This window comes from Halyomorpha halys, unplaced genomic scaffold, assembly GCF_000696795.3.
Source record: "Halyomorpha halys isolate HHAL.00 unplaced genomic scaffold, Hhal_1.1 Scaffold623.1, whole genome shotgun sequence".
In the NCBI taxonomy this organism is placed as follows: Eukaryota; Metazoa; Arthropoda; class Insecta; order Hemiptera; family Pentatomidae; genus Halyomorpha; species Halyomorpha halys.
Genome location: NW_027107123.1, coordinates 83967 through 106622, shown reverse-complemented (window position 1 = coordinate 106622; position 22656 = coordinate 83967). Strand labels below are relative to the sequence as shown.

The 22656-nt window shown below is 29.6% G+C and overlaps 3 protein-coding genes across 5 annotated transcripts in view; all 3 read right to left on the bottom strand.

Annotated features, from left to right (window-relative positions):
• Window positions 1-11394, bottom strand: part of LOC106684817 (micronuclear linker histone polyprotein) — a 170889-nt gene extending 159495 nt beyond the window's left edge. Inside the window, exon 1 of one of the 2 annotated variants that reach the window (XM_024360454.2) lies at window positions 11327-11394. In XM_024360454.2, the coding sequence (XP_024216222.1) occupies window positions 11327-11355 (29 nt within the window). In that variant the 5' untranslated portion in view covers window positions 11356-11394. The remainder of the gene's footprint in view (window positions 1-11326) is intronic. The other variant, XM_014427101.3, reaches the window with a different exon arrangement.
• Window positions 11395-17681: 6287 nt separating this feature from the next.
• Window positions 17682-18716, bottom strand: LOC136795301 (uncharacterized). Its single transcript, XM_067045434.1, has 3 exons — window positions 18243-18716; window positions 17801-17822; window positions 17682-17737 (listed from the first exon to the last, which is right to left on the bottom strand). The coding sequence occupies exons 1-3, from the start codon at window positions 18714-18716 to the stop codon at window positions 17682-17684; spliced, it is 552 nt and encodes a 183-aa protein (XP_066901535.1).
• A 458-nt stretch (window positions 18717-19174) lies between these two features.
• CrzR (corazonin receptor) overlaps window positions 19175-22656 on the bottom strand; it is a gene marked incomplete at its 5' end in the record, with an annotated part of 48130 nt that continues 44648 nt past the window's right edge. Inside the window, 1 exon segment of one of the 2 annotated variants that reach the window (XM_014427109.2) lies at window positions 19175-20562. In XM_014427109.2, coding sequence (XP_014282595.1) covers window positions 20446-20562 — 117 coding nt within the window. In that variant the 3' untranslated portion in view covers window positions 19175-20445. 2 annotated transcript variants of the gene reach the window in all.

Sequence of the window (22656 nt, the reverse complement as noted above, 5' to 3'; positions counted from 1 at the left end):
GCAAGGCAGGACTGCGGGATCCCAGTGCTTCTATCCCAGCCACATCACTGGTTCATGACAAATTAATTAACGTTTCAAGCCATCCTTAATTACAAAATCTCTTCCTGCATCTTGTGAGAGGTTGAATGGATCGAAGAGTGATACAAGTTCAAGGGAGATATGTTTAAAATTGATGAAATACACGGAAGTAACATTAAAGATTAATTATTATAACACATGAAATCATTAGAGATTTTGTATCTGAGCATGACTTGAAAGGTAGAAACATTAACTCATTAATAAATTTGAAGTAATTTAATATAAAACAGCCCAACAAATCCCATCAAATCACCCTTCGTCGTAAACCTACCGACTGCCCTACAGTTGGATTACATCTGGACAAACGACTATCCTGGAATCCTCACACAAGACTGAAAAGACAGGAAACTGCACATCTATTTCGACTATTACGGTATAAACTTCCAATTCATTAGAAAAGACTGATCTACATGACTGTAATAAGGCCAATCTGGACATACGGAGTTGAGCTTTGGGGCTCCACCAAACTTTCGAATTCCTCTCGTATCCAATCCTTACAATCCAAAATGCTCAATGCTCCTTGCTTTGTCACAAATAAAATCATACATTAAGACCTTAATGTTTCTTACGTAACAGATCTAGTCCGAACCATATATCATTTCTTCCATTATAAATTCCCAAACCACCCAAAACCACGAGTTTCTAACCTTGCTTCCTCTTCCATTCCTGACAATCCTGCGAGGCACCTGAAAATAAGATGGCTACGAGACGTGTAAAATGTCATTAGAGTGCTACCAATGGGTAGTTTTTCAACACGTCTATATCACCACACACGTTATATACATTATAACTGAGATCAAATTTACTAAATGTATTATAATGTAAATAACAATAAATAAATAAAAGTATAAAAGTCCATTTTAACTTAAACCATACATGTAGGAGGCTGACTGGACTCAAAAATACTAAAGTATAGTACAAGTTGAAGGAAGTTGAAAATCAAAATTGATGAAATGTATGGACATAACATTGGAGATTTAATTAATTTAACAAAGAAATGCATTAGAAATTTTGTACCCAAGGATAGATTAAAAGCCCAAAACTTTGTGAACTCATTAATAAATTTGTGGTATAGTATTAACGGCCTGTTTTAACTTTACTTTGTACAGTGTTTGTTTTTATTCAAGATAAATATATTTATATATCTACACAAAATAAGGATTATGACTGAAATTATAATTCATTAACTGATTATTACTGTAAAATATTGACTCAAAAAGCCATTAGAAAATCGCTATTAAATATTTTTATTTTCTATTAAATCTGATCACCCGAAAGCCGTAAATGAAGAATACACTTGTGGAATAAATTCTTCTTTTTGTTTTCTTTATTTTATATATATTTTTTTTTTCCATCCATAAAGACCTAAATGTTCCTTATGTAACCGATCTAGTCCGAACCCGATATTATTCCTTCCATAATAAACTCCCTAACCACCCAAACCCACTCGTTTCTAACCTTGCTTCCTCTTCCATTCCTGGCAATCCTCCGAGGCCCCTGAAAAGAAGATGGCCTCGTGACCTTATATTATAAACTGTTTTTAGAGTTCTACTGCTTGGTAGTTTCTCTACATCCTGTATCATATCATTATGTCATTATGATCAAATTTACTGGTTGTATTTTTTTATACAGTTGTAAATATCAATAAAAAAAAATATATATATATTTTTTTTCGACGTTTCGGTATCCTTTCCGCATCCTCAGCATAATATTACTTTTCTTTAAACCTCTTTGTTTAATTTTATCCACATAATTATATTTAGTCATATTTATAAGAAATCCTGATTTTATAATGGAGATTTATTCTGTTTAAATCTTCTGCAGTATCACTTAACATTGAACTAAACTGTATGAATAAGTGATAGCTCAGATGGTTTAAACATAATAAGTCTCAAATATAAAATTAGGAAAAATTATAAAAATGAAAAAATATAATTATATGGATCTAATTAACAAGGAGACGAAAGAATGGATAAGATGGGGAAAGGACATCGAAACGTCGAAGAAAAGATAATAAAAAAATAAAATAAAAGGAAGAAAGTATTTCACAAGAATTAATGTATTTTTCATTTACGCTTTCAGGTACAAATGAGATTTAGTATAAAATAAAAATACTTATAAACCAGTTTTTTCGAAACTTGGATTTTTTTGTTAATATTTTACCAAGAATACGATATTTTAAGGCAAAAAGCAGTTTTCAAATTATAATTTTAGTTGTAATTCTGATTTAGTGCAGAGTAAATCTTCAATAAAAAATTAGGACAAATCATAATAATGACTTCTTTTTTTTAATATTTATTTATTGCTATTTACAACTGTACATTATAATACATTTAGTAAATCTGATCTAAGTTAATTTGGAGTGTTACAGGCGTGTAGAGAAACAACCCATTGGTAGCACTCTAATGACATTTTACATTAGCTGGTCTCGTGGCCATCTTCTTTTCAGGCGCCTCCGAGGATTGTCAGGAATGAAAGAGGATGCAAGATTAGAAACTAGGGGGTTTGAGTGGTTAGAGAGTTTATACTGGAAGGAGTGATATCTGGTTCGGGCTAGATCGGTTACATAGGGAACATTAAGGTCTTATAATAATGACAAAAATAATTATGTGTATGGAGACTAAAGAAAAGATAATGTAATCCTGAAGATGCAAAAAGTATACAGAAATGTCGAGGGTAGATGAATAAAATAAAAGGAAGGATTAATTTTACAAGTATTACCGCCAGATTTTTCCCTAATTAATGATAACCACCTTATAAAGGATGGGGTGGTCCCAAGAGGGCTCCCAAACCCACATGGTTGACTCATGGTTACAGTAAAATAATAAATAATTATCCGTCTCAGCCGAATTCGGAACCGGGTCCTGGGAGTTAGTAGGATAGCACCTTACACACTGAGCCACCTCGCTCCATATTAAGTAAATAGTCTTCCATAAAACAATACAATTAGTTAAAGAATATACTATTCTTAATAAACATGTACAATTTTATTTGGATGATACAAAAATGAGATTTAAATAAAAAAATAATTGAAAATCCATATCCTTAAAAGTTAGATAATTGAGTTAATATTGCATTCATCATTCGATACGATATACTAATGAATTACTTCAATACTGACACCAACGCTGAGCTGAACACGAAGTAGAACCGAAACTGGACCTTGGTCGAACAGGGCCATTCGAGTACCTACAATAAGAGCAATTACTGGCATGAGCAGCTAATTATCGGATCCTGTCCCATAAATAAGAGGAAATGAGGCAACAGTTGTATTCCAGTTCGGCCATTGTATTCCACTCCTTTCCTCGGGACCAGGCCGACATATTGAGAACTGATTACTGACTAACCTCATTGTGTTTAGTACTGGTTTAGATAATTATTAAGTCATATTGTGAATGCTAGTGGTTGGACATGCCCTATAAAACATTATTATTCCAAAAATATAATGCGAATGAACAGTAAACCTTCAGTAGAGATATTAAAAGTTTAGTTATTCGATTTTTTTATATAAATGTTTACATCCTTTCTACCCGATGTAGAGAAACCGCATCCAGGAAATGGATTTTTTCAGAATCCAAAATTTCCTAGCATATTTTACGTTTCAGACAACAAGGAACAAATTTAGTTCTGTGAGTGTCTGGTTGTCAGTCTGTATTCAAATCTATGTTCTCAAATAGCACCTTCTACACCTGATCTCATTTTTATAAAATTTTTAAGGATTGCTAAGATTGGTATCTAGATAGTCCCAAATCTATTTTATTCAATTCTATACTCCACTTTTGTTAACGAATGCCCAGAACCTATATCTAGTAATAGGGTTCGTCCGATTTGACCCACATATGGTGTAAATTTTGTCAAATTCCATCTACTACTTTTCGCATTGAAAATTTCCAGGATATTACTTACAAACTGCTAGTCCAGTCCATTTTATTCTCAAACGACATATCATTTATTTTGAAATATAGCTAACTAAGTATTCAATGTAAATCTGCACAAAAAGAATAGTTTTCAGAAAATAAAAAAAAATAGAAATACTGACGTATCTGTAAACTATTTTATCTTGAATTTGATTTTCTATTCTAAGCGATAATTAAAAAAACATGTGAAATTATCGATTAACGTACAGTGTATCTCATAAATAAGTGGTCATATTGTGGGAGTAGATACTATACCTTAAGAGGAACATAAAAGTCTTTATGACATGTATGGAATAAAAATCAAATTTTGTGTTTTCAGCTGTTATCAATGGGTTTTCTCAGAAAAACTCAAATAAATTTACTTTAAACCTTCTTAAAAAATGTACGAAGTATTTTTTGGTATTTTTTACTTTTATTTTTTTTCAATTTTTTAACAATATAAAGCTCAATAAATTAAGTTTTTTTTTAAAGACATGGGATGTTTATAGCCTAGCCAATGAAGATTAATAGCTGCTTCAAATGTCCACACATTTTAAGAAATATTAAAATTTAATTTTCCACATATACTAGATTTTTTTTTTGGCAGATCCAACTCACAGGAAATTTTATCATATTTAATTTGGTACCCCTTTCATTTTTTAAGTGGATTTTAAAGTAGATTTATTTGGGTTTTTCTGAGAAAAACCACGGATTACAGCTAAAAACACAAAATTTTATTTTTATCTCATACCGTTGAGAATGGACTATAGGTCATATAGACATATATTTTTCTCTTAATGTATAGTATCTGCTCACCCAACATGACCACTTATTGATGGGACACTGAATATTTCAAAATTAGAAAATTCGCTGATACCTCTACTTTACAGCTTTCAGAAATTTCTAAATATACTATTTTGGATTTTTGCCAACGATATACTATTCAATAATTTTACTACTAATCTATTTCTTCCAAGAAATTCTTTTAAGTATCAATAATGTTTATATTTTTTTTATATAGGATATCATTTTGGAAATTTTTTAAAATTAATTAATAGTGCTTTATATTAGTGTATAAAATATAGTAAATTGTTTAAAAAATCGTTTTTGTGAATTTGGAAACAAACAATCTACAATCCAGAAGTATGAAATATGTCCTGTGGCTAAAATGGCCCCCTACTATCAATAACAATAAAAATAATATTCTTTATTTATTCTGAGATTATTCCCTTTAGAATAATATACATGCGTAAAAATTAGGCTTTAGAGCCTTAGAGTGAAATACAAAATAAAAATTAAATTATAAAACGTCATAAAATATAATAAGACGATGAATTTAAAAATATAAAAATGAACAATAATAATTAACAGAATATATAAAATAAGAATAGAATAAATAAAGTAAAACCACATGTCATATCATAAAACATAAGATGACAAACACTTCTGATAATAAGTAATAGAAAAATAAAATGATAAAAATACAATATAATTAAACTAAAAATAATAAATGGAAAGGTACAATTTCTGGTAAAGTACATATTTACAAATACAGAAAATATATAAACCTTGTTTGAAACTCTCAATTGTCATTATTGTCTCGAATTGGGCGGACAGAAGGTGGTCGAAGATACGGGATTTGAAGGTTGGAAGGGTATTAGAACTACGAAAGTAATACATTAAGGTAAAACAAGGACTGTTATAATCAAAACGATAAGAATATTAAAGCATCTATCACCTGTGTAAGTGTAGAAATGGGAACTGACTGGAGCTACTAACATAATAAAATAAAATAATACAGATGGTGATACAAAATGGCTTTTTAACTGAAAATAACCTCTTTTTTTTTTTTAAATTTTAGTTATTACAGTAAATTTTACTATAATAATTTCTTGATCCATCTTTACCTACATCTTTGTGAATGACCTGCTTCCACGGATACGGAGCTTGTTGACAACGATTACGAACACCTACCTACCAACCTACTTACGTAGTGGCTCACGCGAGCTTTTTATTGTGCAGATGATATCTGTAAACCTTGGGATAAGTTCGAATCAGAACACAAAACACTTCCTCTACTTTCTTAATCGTATGGAGTTCATTTAACTGTCTCTTTATTTTTAATTAATAATTTAAATTCATTGCATTAATTGTTCTTCCTTCCTTACCAACAGAACACAACAAAAACATTGTGTTCAATCCATAAATTATATTAGGAAGTTTGGGAGATACCATTTCATCATCTGAGGTGTAACAATTATTTTGAAAGCTAACTATCAACATATTTATTCTCTTAAGCATTTGGAAACTAATTTTGGTAAAATGAATTATTTTTTTTTTTTAGATACTGAGGATATAGTAACCTCGATCTGTCCAAATAGGAATGGCACACTACTGTGTTTTCATTACGATCTGTTGGTAAAGTTAATGTCATATAATGGAAGGCCAAGATGTAAACCAAATTAATTTAAATACAATTTAAGCAACAGTTAAATTAGAAACAAATAATCAATGATAATTTTTTTTTAATATTACATTAAGTGATATTGGATTATCACGCGTTTATGCCATTATCACATATTTCGTTTACTTTGTTTTATACTCTGGCCAGCTTGTTTTTGTTATAATAAATGAGGCTCCAAAACTCTTATTCAAAAATTTCTTTAGTAAAATCCTCTTGTGGGTTTTTTAAATCATTTTACTAACAATAATTTCTCATAGGTACGGATTTCCGGGTCTTTTCCATTCGCATGACGTGGCCAAACCACATCAACAAATTCTTCCTTATGTAGTTCCTGCAGATGAGACCTGGACGAGTAAGGCCTTAGAAGATATGAATAGAGAGCATTGACCAACTACTCACGAGTTGACGTTTCGCCCGTTCAGATATCATCAGGACAAAAAATATCACATATACGTTTTTTATTTTTTAATCCTCTACAACCCGATACAGGTCTTGGCATTCTCCAACCGCTCCTTAAATCTTCACGGTCCTGTGCTGCTGCTATCCTGTTCTCTCCCAGGATATTTTCAGCACCTCCCGGTACCCCATCCGACCAACTCAGTACCGATTTCTCTCTCCTTCTGGTTTAATAAATAGGCTGTGTTAGCAGAATTTTTGACATTTCTCCATTCGCCTTTCTGGTGATATGCCCACCGTATCTCTGACCTCTCAGATTTATTGTTCTATCAATATAAGGTTCTCCACAGTCATTGTATAGCTCCAGGTTATTCCGTTTCTTCCATTCTTCTCTAATTGTTTTACTTCCGAAAATTCTATGGAGAATTTTTCTTTGGAAGATCAGCTCTTATTTTACAGCCTTGGCTGTCGCCCAACATTCAGATTCATACTGAAGCACAGGATGTACCTATGGTTTATAGAGCTTAGTCTTTCTGCAGAGTATTCGCCTGTTTAACTGTTACTTTAGGCCAAAGTAGCATCGGTGATTAAGCCCCTTCTAATCTTAACGTCGGGGTCTTTATCCCGAGGGTTCACGGAACCCAAGTAAATAAACTCCAGAACCTTTTTCAAGTCATGATGCCCAATGGTTACTGTCACTGAACCTCCCTCTGTCCTTGGACTCGTTGACTTCTAATAACAAGTTTTCTTGTTGTGTCCTCCAATCCAAGTGTGTGCTGTGCTAGAAAAGCCTCGGTCACGACCTAAAGGGACCATCCCACGATGCACACGTTTTCTGTGTAAGCCAACAACAGGATTAGTCTAATAAATATACTTCCTTGCTTTCGTCTTAAATAAACTTCTCAAGTGCCAAATTAATAATATACAGGTCAATGCATGTCCTTACTGAAGTCCTTTTCTTGCATGATATTTATCAGATCTTTCACCATTTATTATATCTGTACATCTCACATCCTTCATAGTGAGCTTTATCATGCGTATAAGCTTCAGATATGTTACATTCTCTTAGGGCTTTGTAAAGCTCTTCTTGCATTATGCAGTAATAGGTTGCCTTAAAAGGTGGTGAGTTTTGGTTCTCAATTCACGCCCTCTTTCAAAAATGCTCCATAGACAATAGACCTGATATCGTGATATCTAAAGCAGCTTCGGATGTAGTCTCGATGATTTCTTAATTGGCGAAACATCGATTGATCTTCAGGTAGTTAAGAAATTCAAAGCTTTGAGATTGAAATTTTTCAATCATATTCTAACAATTATTTTGTGTTTCTTACGGAGTAGCATCGAAAGGTTGTTTGCAAATCATCTTCAAATTATTTAATTTTTTGTATATTTACATTTTTCTCTTTCAATGGGCGCCATTTTGAAACACCCCACTTTGAGTTGGTTTGTTTACTTTTTATTAAGTGTCGCAAGGAGTCACGAAAAAAACAACAGAAATCATACATTTAATCTATATTGCATAAATTAAAAAACTTGCAATTTTGTCTTGTATTGTCCCAGCACTTATCAAAACAACACAATTTTTCAGGGGTTAAGTTTTACCGAGATAATTAAAACAGAATATTATTTTACTAAATACCACTATTTCAGATTCTGAGAATTTTTAATTGCATAAAACTTTTAATGTTCCGAATGTACTTTTTTGTTTGTTTTGGTATTTGAGAAACTAATAACAGATATAATATTCTATAGATGTATTTTTTTTAATGAGATAAACTCTGTTGTAAATAAAGAAGATATAATAAGATTTGGGGGGGAGGGGGGGAGAGGAAGAAACATACGAGGATGTATTGTTGCTTCGGAAGGGGAATCCTCTTGTAGTGGGCCTATATATAGGCCACACGTCATCATTATGACGTCACGTTTCTGACGTCACCGTTCAATACCTGCTCCACATCCCCTCTCTGCCAATTACATCACTATTCTACTCCCTGTATCTCTGTGTACGTCACTCTTGTATCCTAATCTGCTTAGCTTAACTAAGTTTAAGTTAGACAATGGATTTTATTTAATAAGAATTCGTTTGTTGTGTTATTGATTAAATTCACCAATGAATACAATAAAATTTTTTACTGCCCACAAATTTTAGAAAATAAATCAATATTTTAGTATTAGCAAGGATTGAATTGGAGATACATGGAAAAAAATCTGGTGCCATGCGCGCATTAAACAACTATCGCTTACTAACCTACTTAAGTCCCCAAGTTTTGTGTAGGTCAGTGATCTCGTGATGAAGTTAGTACTGTTATCTGAAGACCAGAGAAGACGAAAATTTTGAATGTTTTTGTTTTTGAGCTACTTTGTTCACAAACCATTGTGTGGGACTAGATTTTTTGGGCTCAAGATACCTCAAAACATGTATAAAAGCCAAAAAACTCGATTTCGAAATAGTTCTTGATCGTAATATTGTCCCTTACTATATATTCTATACATAGGTAATTGAAAGTAAAAATAAGTAGAACTAATTCCCACAAAAACGGTGTTTGAATTTTGTTGTTTGTGGTTGAAGTTTAGAAAATCCAAGTATGCAAAAAGCGTTTTTAGTCTAAGTCTGCAATATTTCATGAAATGAAAATTTAAATTCTTGCTATGATATTATATGAGAATATTAATGACAACTCATCCAGTAAGAATCTAAATATTAAGAAGTTAGAAATATTGTTTTGAGTGAAGACCTTATGACTAATACTAAAAGCAAATTTTTGCACACTTTTGAAATTACACCGCAACATGACAATACAGCAAACAACCTGATAATGTGGCGATCCGTCCCAAAACGTTGTTAATGATCATTAAAATAAAGAAATTTTAACATAGAAAAGTACTTTCACTACATCTAATTATAAGAATAAATAATAAAATGGTGGCTGAAAAACTGAGAAGCCTAAAATGTTCACAAATTTGTCATTCTATAATAGAAACTACGAATTTGGTGATGGATATATTGTAAAAATAAATTTTGGATATGCCTTCAATAAATTTTTATATAGCCAAACTTTTCATTAATTAGAAAAAAGTTTTAACATGGGAATTTCGACTGTTATTTTTAGATTTCTTCCCACTTTTTGAAGCAAGTGGATGGATTTCAGTTGATTTTTGGATTTAATGTACCTTACAGATAACAACACAAATTTTGAGGTACAGGAGATAGATATTACATTCTATTGAATATATAATACAAAAATAACAATTTTATGACTATAGATAATATACAACTTTAAGGAACAGGATTCATCACTTAGGAGGATATAAGATTTCAAGTACTTAAGATGGAATTATAATAGAAAGGTTGCACGAAACGTTCAGAATATTGAAATAATGTAGATTATGGGTTAGATTTTTTTGTTTTTTGGTAGATTACAAAAGTTCTTTATGGAAAATTATATACCAAAAAATAATAACAATCATAATAATACATGTTTGGTTTAATATAAACCACAAATTCTCTGGTTGAGAATTATTCTTATTATTTCCAACCAATAAGTAATATTATAATCATAGTTATTATAAGTAGCATAGCCAAAACACATCTGAAGGGTTCGGGTCTCCCTCTTTCTCCTCTTCAACTGCACGAAATTTTAAAATACTTTAACCTATTCATATTTGTAAACAAAAATAAATTATTTGTTTTATTGTTTCACAAATAATATACTATGACATAGAAAATATTATGTTATATACTTCCCTCAGGTTGGTGGATTTCGTAAAAGTAAATTCTTAGATTTTTATCATTTTCCTTGACAAAAACTCTAGAGAAATATGACAAATACAAATAAAAACAATTTAGATATAATAAATAACTTTAAAAAAGTGAAGAAACAAATTCACAAAACCAAAAACAAGTAGCCAACTATCTAAGTGTTCATAGAAATGATTAGAAAACATACAGTGCAGTTTCTCAAATTTGACACAAATAGAACTTGTCACCCATCATTTATATGTAAGTGCATGAGGACTAATATTTTATATTTTCTCCAATTAAGTTCTTATCGTCTATTGGACTAGAAAAAATGTCCACTCTGATAGATAGGAATATATTAAGTTGAAACCACTTTTTTTTAATCACAGGAGAGAAAAAGAATATTGTTTTAAATTAGCATCAAAGTTACTCACAAAATTATCAATAACACGATGAAGGAGAAATTAATACCTTTTTTATAAATGTATTCTATGGTGACCGTATTTGTTAAAAATACCTGGAATTAAGTATATCTTAAGTTTAAGTAAAATGTTCATTTAAACAGTACAAATGATATTTCATTTTGAATTGTCAATGAATTCTAACGTGCAACCTAATTTATCTAACAGTACCTTATATACAAACTAATAAGGAATCATTATATGAACAAATTGTTTTCATTCATATTAACACATACTACAAAAAAATACATACAAATTTCAGTCTACTCAAAAAAAAATCGTAACTACTTACATCACCCCATTACTTGCTGAAGGCTGCATACAGTTTAACTACATATTCATAATAAGTAATAGCCATGCTGCAATCTTAAAGTTCTCAGCCAATAGGTCTAGGAACATACCTGTAGGAATATTCAAAATTGATCAAAAATGTTCTAAACATTTTTTTTTGAGTAATTATATAAAATTTAATTTTCCCCATTATTTGCAGAATATTTTTTGATTTTCATTGAGATGATTTTATAATCAAATTTCAATAATCACATTTGGTTTAACAGTGGCTTGCATATATGAGTTGAAAAATATTTTAAACAAACTGAAGAAATTCCAATATGGAAAAAGGTGAACAAAATTTATCTTTAAAGGTATAAAAAAAAAGTTTATTTCTCACAGACGAAACAATTTATTATATTTTTCGCAACATTTATCTCAGACCTCTTACTCTTCAGACTTGAATACAAAAAAGTGTCACATGGTTAGCTCAAATAATTTCCACAACAATAGGCTTGTTCCAACACTACTTTTGACTATCATCTAACTGGTGCCTGCCAGATAAATCCGTATGTGCTGTATGGGTTCCCCTGTTCAAAACCGAAATCACCTCTTCCCCGTCAGTTTGATAGTTGTCGGAATACATTCTGGAAGAGGCTTAATGTAAAATGTAACTGCTGTGATAAGATTGTTTGTAAGTAAATTAAAATTAATCAGAAAATGATCCTCATAAAAATAATTTTAAATAGCTGTTCATCACACAAAAATGACTTAAAATGCATTACTGTATGAATTGAGTTATATAAATTTATATATTTATATAAATTAAAGCCAGTACACTAACTTTGCATATTTATTTTAATTAAATATAAATCAATTTTGGTGCAATTTAAGACTCTCAATCGAATAAAAGTAGAGTAAGTATGAAAAGTTTATTTTTATTTGAAATTTTTTTGAAAAACACCAATGTTCTTTTTTTTTAAACTTAGTATACATTTATTCTGGAAATAAAATAAATTAAAACTTTATTAAAACAGAAATTCTTGTTCAACATTATTTTAAATTAGTATCATTGTTACACATGAAAAGATGAATAACACAATGAAGGAGAATTTAATAACGTTTTAAAAATGTATTCTTTACTGATTATGATTTAAGAAGAACTTTCTTATCAGCAAGATTTTTTCCTTTTTTTTCTATTTTGAGAATTATTGCCCTTCTTACTTCAAATTCTTTATCTATTAATTATTCATTAGTGTGCTAATACTTCCAACATTTCAGACACTAAATCCATCTTTAAGAGCCTATTTTAAAAAACAGTCACAAAGTTTTTTTGTTATATAATAATATTCAAGTTTTCAAATATATACAAATTTTCTTTTCTTTGTTTTTGAATTTTTCATTATGATTATTTTGCATACTTTCAATACCTTTCTTTGTTTTTTCTGTCATTTTAATTCAATTTTTGCTAGAATTTTCGTCATATTAATTTTAAAAAAACTGCAACCAAACCATACTTACAATTAATCATTGTCACTACATATATTACTCAAAATTTGATTATATTCCAAAATTTTAAAGTAACAAAAAGCTTTGTGACTGTTTTTTTAAACTATGCTCCTGAAGATGGTCTGAAACATTGGAAGTATTAGCACAATGATGTAAATTTAATAAATAAAGAATTTGAAGTAAGTAGACTAATAATTCCCGAAATAGAAAAATAAACAGAAAAGTAATTAATTTCCTTTGAATAATGACCACTAAACATCAATGTATCATTTTAAAATAGGGAGTATGGAAGTCATATGTACAAATTACTCAGAGTAAATAACATAATCTTTCCCTCAATAGAAAAAAATAATATTTTAAAGTGACTCAAAAGTATCTGATACATTACCTTTATAAATGAAACAAAATAACGTGATTTTTTGATTTGGTTTGGATTCATCTTCTATAATCAAATTAAATTAACTAAAATAATGTAAATATTTAAAGTACAGAAATACTTAAATCATATTATAGTATCTGCTATTAAAAATGAACTCACCAGTATGTTTTAAATATAATCTAATTCTCTTATGGTCAAGAAACAAATTAATTGTCTCCATTAAATAGGAATTACATGCTTCTCAATATCAAAGTCTTTACTTCACAGCATCTCATACACCTTTCACTTACTGTGGCTAATTGATATCAAGGAGAAAGCATTTAGATATATAATTAAATATGATGACAATAAAAATTGCTATAATATATCAATAATTATTAATGTACAATTCAAATCTATTTTTGGTTTTAACTGTGAGTTTTTAAGATATCTAATATCTAAGAGTTACTATTTTTCTGTCATCGCAAAAATATTTCCGAAAATTCATTTGTATCTATTGAATTTAGTTAATTCAATTAAATATAACATAATAATTTTCAAAAACTTTGTTAATTTCAATATTTATTTATTTTGTATAAAAACAGACTGTAGTAAGGAGGAAGCGCCCGCCAAACGAATTAGGTGACGCTAGTCTCGATAATTCAATTTTCTCGGCTTGCGGATCAGTTTCTAACGCATTTTTTCCCACAATAGTTCACTTCAGAATGTTGTATTATTGTACATGGTTGAAGTGTTTTTTCTTTATCAGATCATTATAGTTATCAATAATATTCGCGTATTATACGATATCGAAATCGGTTTGGTTTAAAACAAGGGTTGAAATAATAATTATTGTTCTAAAAAAAAAAAAAAATGATTCAAGACTTTAATTTTAGAATTTAACAAATGAAAATCATTTCGCGGTAATTTTACAGTTGTTATTCCTATCAATGAGCTTTAAAACTTGAGTAATTAATGAAAAAATGTTTATAAATAACTGTTATTGGTTGAAAGAAATTTTTTCTCAATAAGAAAGGTAGTTTCACTTTAAAATTAACTGTAAATATAAGCTAATAAATGTTTTTAAATTTAACTGGTATAAAATTAAAATGAATAAATTTTACTTTAACCAGGGATAATATTGGTCACAGAATAACCATAATAAAAAGAAATAAAAGTTTTTTCATTATTTTCTTAATATTCAGTAATAGATATATGTTACAATTAAAAAACAAAAAAAAAAAAAAACTGTAATTGTCAAAAACAAACTTTAAATAATTTTTATTTTCAACCCCTTGTATAAAAAAGTTTTGGTTGTTATAGTGAATCAAGAAAGGATAAACTACAGTCTTCAATTGTCAAAGGTAAAGAGCATCAAGAAACTCACTAAGTCAGATATTTTTTCTTTCTTTCGTACACCCCTGACGAAATAAGTAATTGAATCTATACATACACGTTGGTATATGTATATCTGGTACTTTGTAATTCCTTCGATTGCCTTCTGGCATTAGCTAAGTCAGAAAAAATAAAATTTCTATTTAACATCTGTATTCCAGTGCTTCATTATTTTTTTAGAACGAGAGTGGACTATCCCTCATTGTGAAAATTGAACATAAAATTCATATTTCGCTAATAAAACTAATGCATTTTTAAATCTGACTCTTTATAACATAAATGTAACAATTCAATTCAAAATTTATTTAAAGCAATTTGACAAAAATTTGTAAAATCCCCTGCCTAAAGGGTTTTTCTTAAAATTAGGATGGGCTGGTCTACTCTGGTTCTCAAATCCTCATATCAGGAATTGTAGGCATACAGACATTTTTTAATTCAAGTTTCAGAGAAATATATATTACAGTAAAAATATTACTTACTGACATAAAACTGTAACAGAAGATACATCTTTGTAATCCCAATACAATTGTTAGTAGTAGTTACATTCGTGTGTCTCTAAGCCTTCGATAGATTCATTTGGCTACAGATCAGGAAATGCAGATACTTATTGTCTTAAATTTCTTTATTAACATCATGTTTCAGCCATGTACAGGCTATTGTCTAATTAAAAAAATTAAATGATTGGTAATTATGATCAATTATAAGATTGGGAGTTTATACATTGGTTTCCTCTAATCCCTGTGTTTCTTCTTTTAGTAAATTGTAACAATGGTAATTCTCTTCCTTTCTACTGTAATCTAATTATATTTTAAGGAGTTGTAAGTTTTTATCGATTCAGGTTAATTATGTCCCATATAATTATTACTTACCTGGTGATGGGTTTCTCTATTTAATTATTTTAAAAACTAAAATAAAAATATAGTTTATTCTATTACTTATGATATTTTACTAAAACATCTAATTTTTTTTTATCTGTTGAATAATGAAAACTCTTTTAACTTGTGAGTTTTAGTGTATCATATATTTGTTTTGTGTTGCACCTTTCAAGATAAGTTTCTTTCACCTTTTTCCATATTGGAATGTTTGTAGTTTCTTTAAAATATTTTTTAACTCATGTATTTTAGCCATAGTTAGACCAAATGTATAAATTGAAATATAACCACAATATCATCTTAATGAAAGTGAAGCAACTATCGATAAAAATGAAATTTTATAAAGTTACTCCACAAAATGCTTATAACCTTTTTGATTAATTTTGAATATTTCTACAGGTATGTTCCTGAATCTATTGACTGAGAACTTTAGATTGTGGCTTGGTTTTAACTCATTATGACTATGTAGTTAAACTGTATGCAGTCTTCAGCAAGTAATTGGGGAGATGTAAGTAGTTGCAATTTTTTTTTTTTTTTATGAGTTAGCTGAAATATCTATATAGTTTGTTGCAGTATGTGTTGATATGAATTAAAACATTGTGTAAATCTAATAATACCTATTGGTTTCTATGTAAGCTATTATTAAATCAGTAAGGTGGCAGTTTTGTCATAAGTTCATTGACCATTCGAAATGAAATATCATTTGTACAGTATAAGTGAATATTTTACTTCAACTTAACACACCTCACGGTAGTATCCTTGGTCCTATTCTTTATACAGTTTTCACAGCTGACATTCCAACCCATCCTAACACAATCCTCACCACGTATGCCGATGACACATGTCTATTGTCAGTGAACAATGATCCTTACATTGTATCCCAAACCCTCCAATCCCACATCACCACCCTTGAAGAATGGTGCCAAAACTGGAGGATTAAAATAAATTCCAATAAATCCTACCAAATCACATTTACCCTTCGACGTAAGCCCATGACCTCTTCCCCTACAATATCCTTTAATAATACCCCACTTATTCCTGTCGAACAGATCCGTTACTTAGGACTACATCTCGACAAACGACTGACATGGAATCCTCATACAAGACTAAAAAGACAAGAAACTGCTCGTAGATTCCGACTGTTGCAACATTTACTAGACAAACAGTCTAAATTGCCAATCCATTACAAAAGACTGATCTACATGACTATTATAAGGCCTATCTGGACATACGGAGTTGAGCTTTGGGGCTCCACTAAACCATCAAATTCCTCCAGAATCCAATCCTTACAGTCCAAAATCCTTCATAAAATCCTTAATGCTCCTTACTTTGTCACAAATCAAGTCATCCATCAGGACCTCAATATTCCATATGTTGCCGATTTGGCCAGAACCAGATACCGTTCCTTCCATAATAAACTTCTCAACCACCCAAATCCACTTGTTTCTAACCTGGCTTCTCCTTCATTACCTAATAATCCTCCTAGGCGTCTGAAAAGAAGATGGCCTCGAGATCTTCTTCTCTAGAAATGTTATTGGAGTTCTATCAGTGGGTAGATTCTCCACGTTTTTATCATGTTACTATGTCACCTACAGCAAATTTACTTGTTGTATATATGTGTATACAGTTGTAAATATCAATAAATAAATTATTAAAAAAAAACAAAAAAAAAAAAAACATACTCAATCTACATAAATCATGAACTGATATAATCCATTTTTGGAAGGCTGCCTATTACGACAATATGCAACTGAGATGGTGAGAGAAAACAAAAGTGCAATCAACTTAATTTTTTTTTTTCAAAAGTATATTATTAAAAGTTATCATTTGATTATATTCCTTTATAATTAATTTAAGAAAAATAATTATATTTTCAGATAATCTTGAATATTATGTAATTGTGCTTTAATAGCTTTTTTTTTGTGCTAGTCCAATATATTTTTTTTTTGTTTTTTTTACACATTCTTCTCTTCTCTTTATATTTTGAATTCATGAATGGATTTTACAACACTATTGTAATGATAACATAATTTGTATATGGTTAATAACTTAAGAGTTAATATAGAAAGTGAAATCAAATTTGTACATTATAGGATGAGCATATTGAGGATAATGATTCAGTTTGATGTTGATTTTTAGTTGTGGAAGTGTAAGTGTGATCTTTCTACCCTGGCAAGAAAAAGTTGATGATCTGTATTTCTCTGCCCTTGTGAGAAATTAAACAAACTAAACATTGGTATTTACTATAATATGCCCTTGTTAAGAGAAATGGGGGTCAATACTAAATACTCCATAGCATCTTTAAAAAATAAAACAAATACATACAATATGTATATGCAGAATGAAATATACTTATACTTACTTTTACGCTCATCCCATGGATTCTTGAACATTCCAAGAATAAAATAAATAAAAATAAAAGAAAATCAGAAACTTAGGATATCTCAGAACTTCTACCTTTATGGCATTACAGATGTATATTACATAAAGTTGCTCTGTTTGTTATTTGCCTCGGTAACACATAGAGAATCTATTATAAAACTAGCAGTTTGAAAAGATATGAAAAATGGATTTGATATGAAACTTTTTCTAATTATTGAAAAAAAGTTTTTTCTTTTTGTTTTTTTTCCTACGCCACAGGAAGTGGGCTATTACGCCATTTTCCATCTCGCAGCAAAATACAATTTGACTCTTCCTCTTAGTTGGTCCGCATCTCGCTCAACATCCTCCAGACCAACACACGCCAAAAGATGGTCCCCATCCATGTCCCCCATGTTGCATAGAGGACATTTCGGGGAATCTACGATGCCAATTCGATGGAGGTGTTTTTGGAGCAGATCATGTCCTGTTTCTAGCCAAAAACAGGCCACTCTCTCAGATCTGCTAAGATTGCCGGGGATTCGTTTATCCTTTTCCAGCAGGCTCTCCCACTTCTTTCCTTCCGCTTGAACTTTGTGTCTAGCGCTTGTTTTGTCCTTACAATAAGAGCTTATAAGTGATTTTACTGTTCTGTAGGAAAGTGGTAGAACAGGCTGGTTCTCTGCACAACCAAGTTTAGCCAACTTGTCAGCTTGCTCATTACCGTCTATGCCAACATGGGCTGGTATCCACTGAAGAGCTATAGCCCTTCCCCTTTTCTTCATGACAGCAGCCATGTTACTGTACTTTTCTTCCGTGGGTGACTCTGCGGCACCTGGTGTTGTTAATTTTTGTATTATGGCTTGGGAGTCGCTGAAGATTACTGTGTTGTCATTGCATTCAATAGTGGCTTTCATCATACTTTGAAAAAAATATTCACATACAAAGTTTAAACCATCTAACTGAATTTGAAGGAGTTATGGGGTGTGGAAAACCTTAAAAACTGCAAAAAAATACTCTTATGATATTCATCTGCCTAGAAAACAATCCTGCATACCAAATTTTAACTCATTTGATTTTAAGGGGGTTGTAGGAGGTGCCAAAATTCAGCGTATAAAATATTTTGTAAATATTCGAAACCATGTGCTTGGAGTTATGAACCATATATAAAATGCACCTTTACCAATCATCCTCAATACAGTGTCAGTCTGTTATTTTTAGAAAAAATTCTACAACAATGGAAAACAGAAACAAAGTCTTTAGGAAAAATTGGTATTCATAAGACCATAAACCGTTTTTTCATAAAATCTTCCTTTATAATTTTTTTCTACTATTAGCACAAAACAGTGTTTGAAATTGATTAATTTAAAACATTTAATGAGTTTTTTATTCACAAAAAATACATGAATATACACAAATGGACATAATACATTGAAGCACTAAACGTGTTACTAAAAGCTTGTATGTGATCATAAAATCTCAAAAGTTTTGATCAAACAATGTTAAAGAATATGCATAAATTACACAAAAAATAAACTATAGACAAAATATAGATCTTGGAAAATTGTTCATTATATACAACAATGTAATTACTCCAAAAATATCAATTTTAAGATATTTACATGAGTGAAAGTACTTTGCATATACCTTTGTCTTTATCATCACATTTACAATTCATAGATTCTCAAACATAAAAAAAACGTGTCTTACAATAATATATTTTTATTAAAAATATTTATCTTTAGGTTTTATAATTAATAATATTTACAGATCAATAGACTTATAAACTCAATGTGACAATTTGAATAATAAATTATCTCTAAAAAATTTGGTATAAATAAAAAACAATATAATTTAAATAATGAAATGTCTTAATGATATTTTATACAATAACGTCACAAGCCAGGATCAATACACTATTTATACTATTTGAAAAACAAAAATAACTTGAAATACTTGATATCTGAATTAAATATTTCTTAAGAGCTTAATTAGAATTTCAAAATAAAGAAGTTTTTATTTTATTTTCATGAGTAAATAAATACAAAAAAATCAATAGCTTGTAATTTTTTTAAATTAATTAATTTCTTACTTTCTTTATTTCATTTATTGTGTGTTTTTTTGTTTACTGTAGATTAGTATGACAAAAAGATGGGCTGGGGTAGGGGGTAGGTTCAATGAGGAGTTAAAAACATTTATAAATGATACTTACTTTATTGTGCCAACATTTTAGCTCAAATTTTAGGCCTTATTCAGGGCGAAAATTGTTTAAAATATGGCAAAGTGGTATTGTGGTATTGCAAACAAATAAATGTTGCTGACAAAGGCTTGAAATCAGATTGTTGGTCTGATCACACACCCCAACCATCTTCTTCTCACTTTAGTTTAGTTTATTTTTTTACAAAACAGTTAAAACAGTTTAAACATTCAAGCACAGAAGTTCCTAATATTTTAAATACTATCTCTGCTAACTTATTCACAAGAAATATACATTTAAATACTGATGCGTGAACATTGTCTTTTGTTTCTCATATTAAAAAACCTGTAGAATCATCAGATTTTTGATAAGTTTTAAAAACATTTTGAGCTTATAATATTGTCCTTTACGATTTCAATGAGCGGTGTACTTCACACCTTATTCGGTTTGAACTAGTCGAGCTGTGATTGCGGCTCAATTGTTGCTCCAGTAACACAAACGTAGTCTCTTCGTCTTTCCCACGTGTTCCCCCCCCTTTTGATACTCGTGTATTTGTTGAGCTCCCCTCTCTGCAATAAAAAGTTTTATTTTTTAGGTGTATTAAGATTAAATTTGGAGTCATAATTCTGAAAATTTGTATCAATAAATCTTATATGCATACATACAAATGCATATGCCCATTCATAGCAGCATTAAATAAGCTAAAAGAATCATGCATACTATCAGACATATACTTTTTAATTAACAACACATGCATTTCATAATGAAATTGTCTAAAACTTAGGAATGAGGAATCCTAATAATTCATGCTTTACATTTATTTTAAAAGTATATATTGATGATAGCAGTGAGCTGATTTTCTTTCAAAGAAGTTATTGGCTCTAAGAGTCTAAATTCGACATTTTGAGGAATTAATTAATTAATATTGCTTTTCTTAAAAAAAATTATATTTTTTTAAGAAAAGCAATATTGGAAAAAAAGATAAATTTGTCTTGTTAAGCACATGACTTCTCTATTATTTGTTGATTTTAGGAATCATTAATTTTAATTTAATTTTTATTGAGTTATGTTTTCTTTTATTAAGTACTGTGTTTAAATATCCAGAAATAACAGTTAATTAAGTAATCAGTTTTTGACAGTTGATGCTCTCAAAAACTCTATAAAATGAGTATCTCTTCATAGTGTTTGGATAAAATCTTAAAATTTGTAGTTTAAAGGATTTTGTTTTTATCCAGGTTTTGAATTAAAATTTTGAAAGCAGAATTTTCAATTAGAAAGCCACATTATCATCGACCCAAAAACATTAGTCTCACTAACTACATGCTCAACTACTTCAGTTACAGTTCATTCTAATCTATTTTTTATTCAATTGTATGAATAGTGTATAATTTTTATTACATTTGAATTTAATACAAAAAATTTGAGTATTATCTTAAGGAAAAACCTTTTTTAGGACAATTTTGCAACAAATCAGAACATATAGTAGAAAAATTCATATTAGTTATGCTAAAGTGATGTAACTGAAGAATAGTGTTTGAATTGTGATTGTAGACTTAAAATTGAACTTAGCATCTAATTTTAATACACCTTAATCGATCATTTTGAATTTTTAATTAGTTACATCATATACTCATTAATAACATTAAGGAGATAATATTAAAACTAAGTTAAACAACACCTAAGATAAAAAAAAATTGCTGATAAATATACCACTTGGCTTTGCAATGGCAATATAGACCTTTAAAAGATATTGCCAAATTAAAAAAAAATATCATTGGAAGATTATTAGTTAATTGTATGTGATGATTAAAGGTAGATGATCCAGGTTGCAGTCAAAAACGGTACAAAAATAGAAGAAAAAACTATTTATTAGTAACCAATGTTTCACCTCATTTTGCAAGGCTTGATCAGTGCTGGATCCCGAAGGTAAAATGAATAGAAGCGTCATTAACTTATAAATAGTTCTTCTGCTGTTTTTGTACCTTTTTTGACTGCCACCTGTGCTTTCTTCCTACAATTAAAAAATTACCTTATTATTGAATGGTATTACTACTCATATTAATTTTAAATATTTATCTATATTAAATCTGACCCTGAAAAATGATTTGAATCATTAAATTCAAGTTATTTAAATTAATGTTCGTAAGTTCTAATCATGCTGATCAGAGGTTCTCCACAAAAGTTTTTTTAGAAGCCCTCGTTCAATTGCTATAATGGCAAAGACCTCACGAATCCTCTGCAATAATAAAATTTGTTTTCACTCATAAATAGCTGCTGACACTTACATAAACATGAATGATAATGTATAGAAAGGGTGTCAATTTTCAGAAACTATTTGACAAAAATTACCTATTCCTTGTGTAAATAGAAACATATTTCATTGTCTAAAATCATAAGTCTATATTGTTTACTATGAATATTTTAAAATTAAAAAAATAGAAATTTCAAACTTGACAAAAAAGTGTAGTTTTTATGTTCAAAAAGGTTTATTAGAAATTATTAGATTTTATGGAATTGTTCTAAAAGGCAACTGAAAAAATTAAGATTTAGTGGAATTTTAAACATACACATCTAAAAAAATAAACTAAAGTTTAATTTTCCATTGCAAGAGGTTTTATTAAAAAATTGGTTGAAAATAACTTAAATTTCAACTAAGAAGTAGT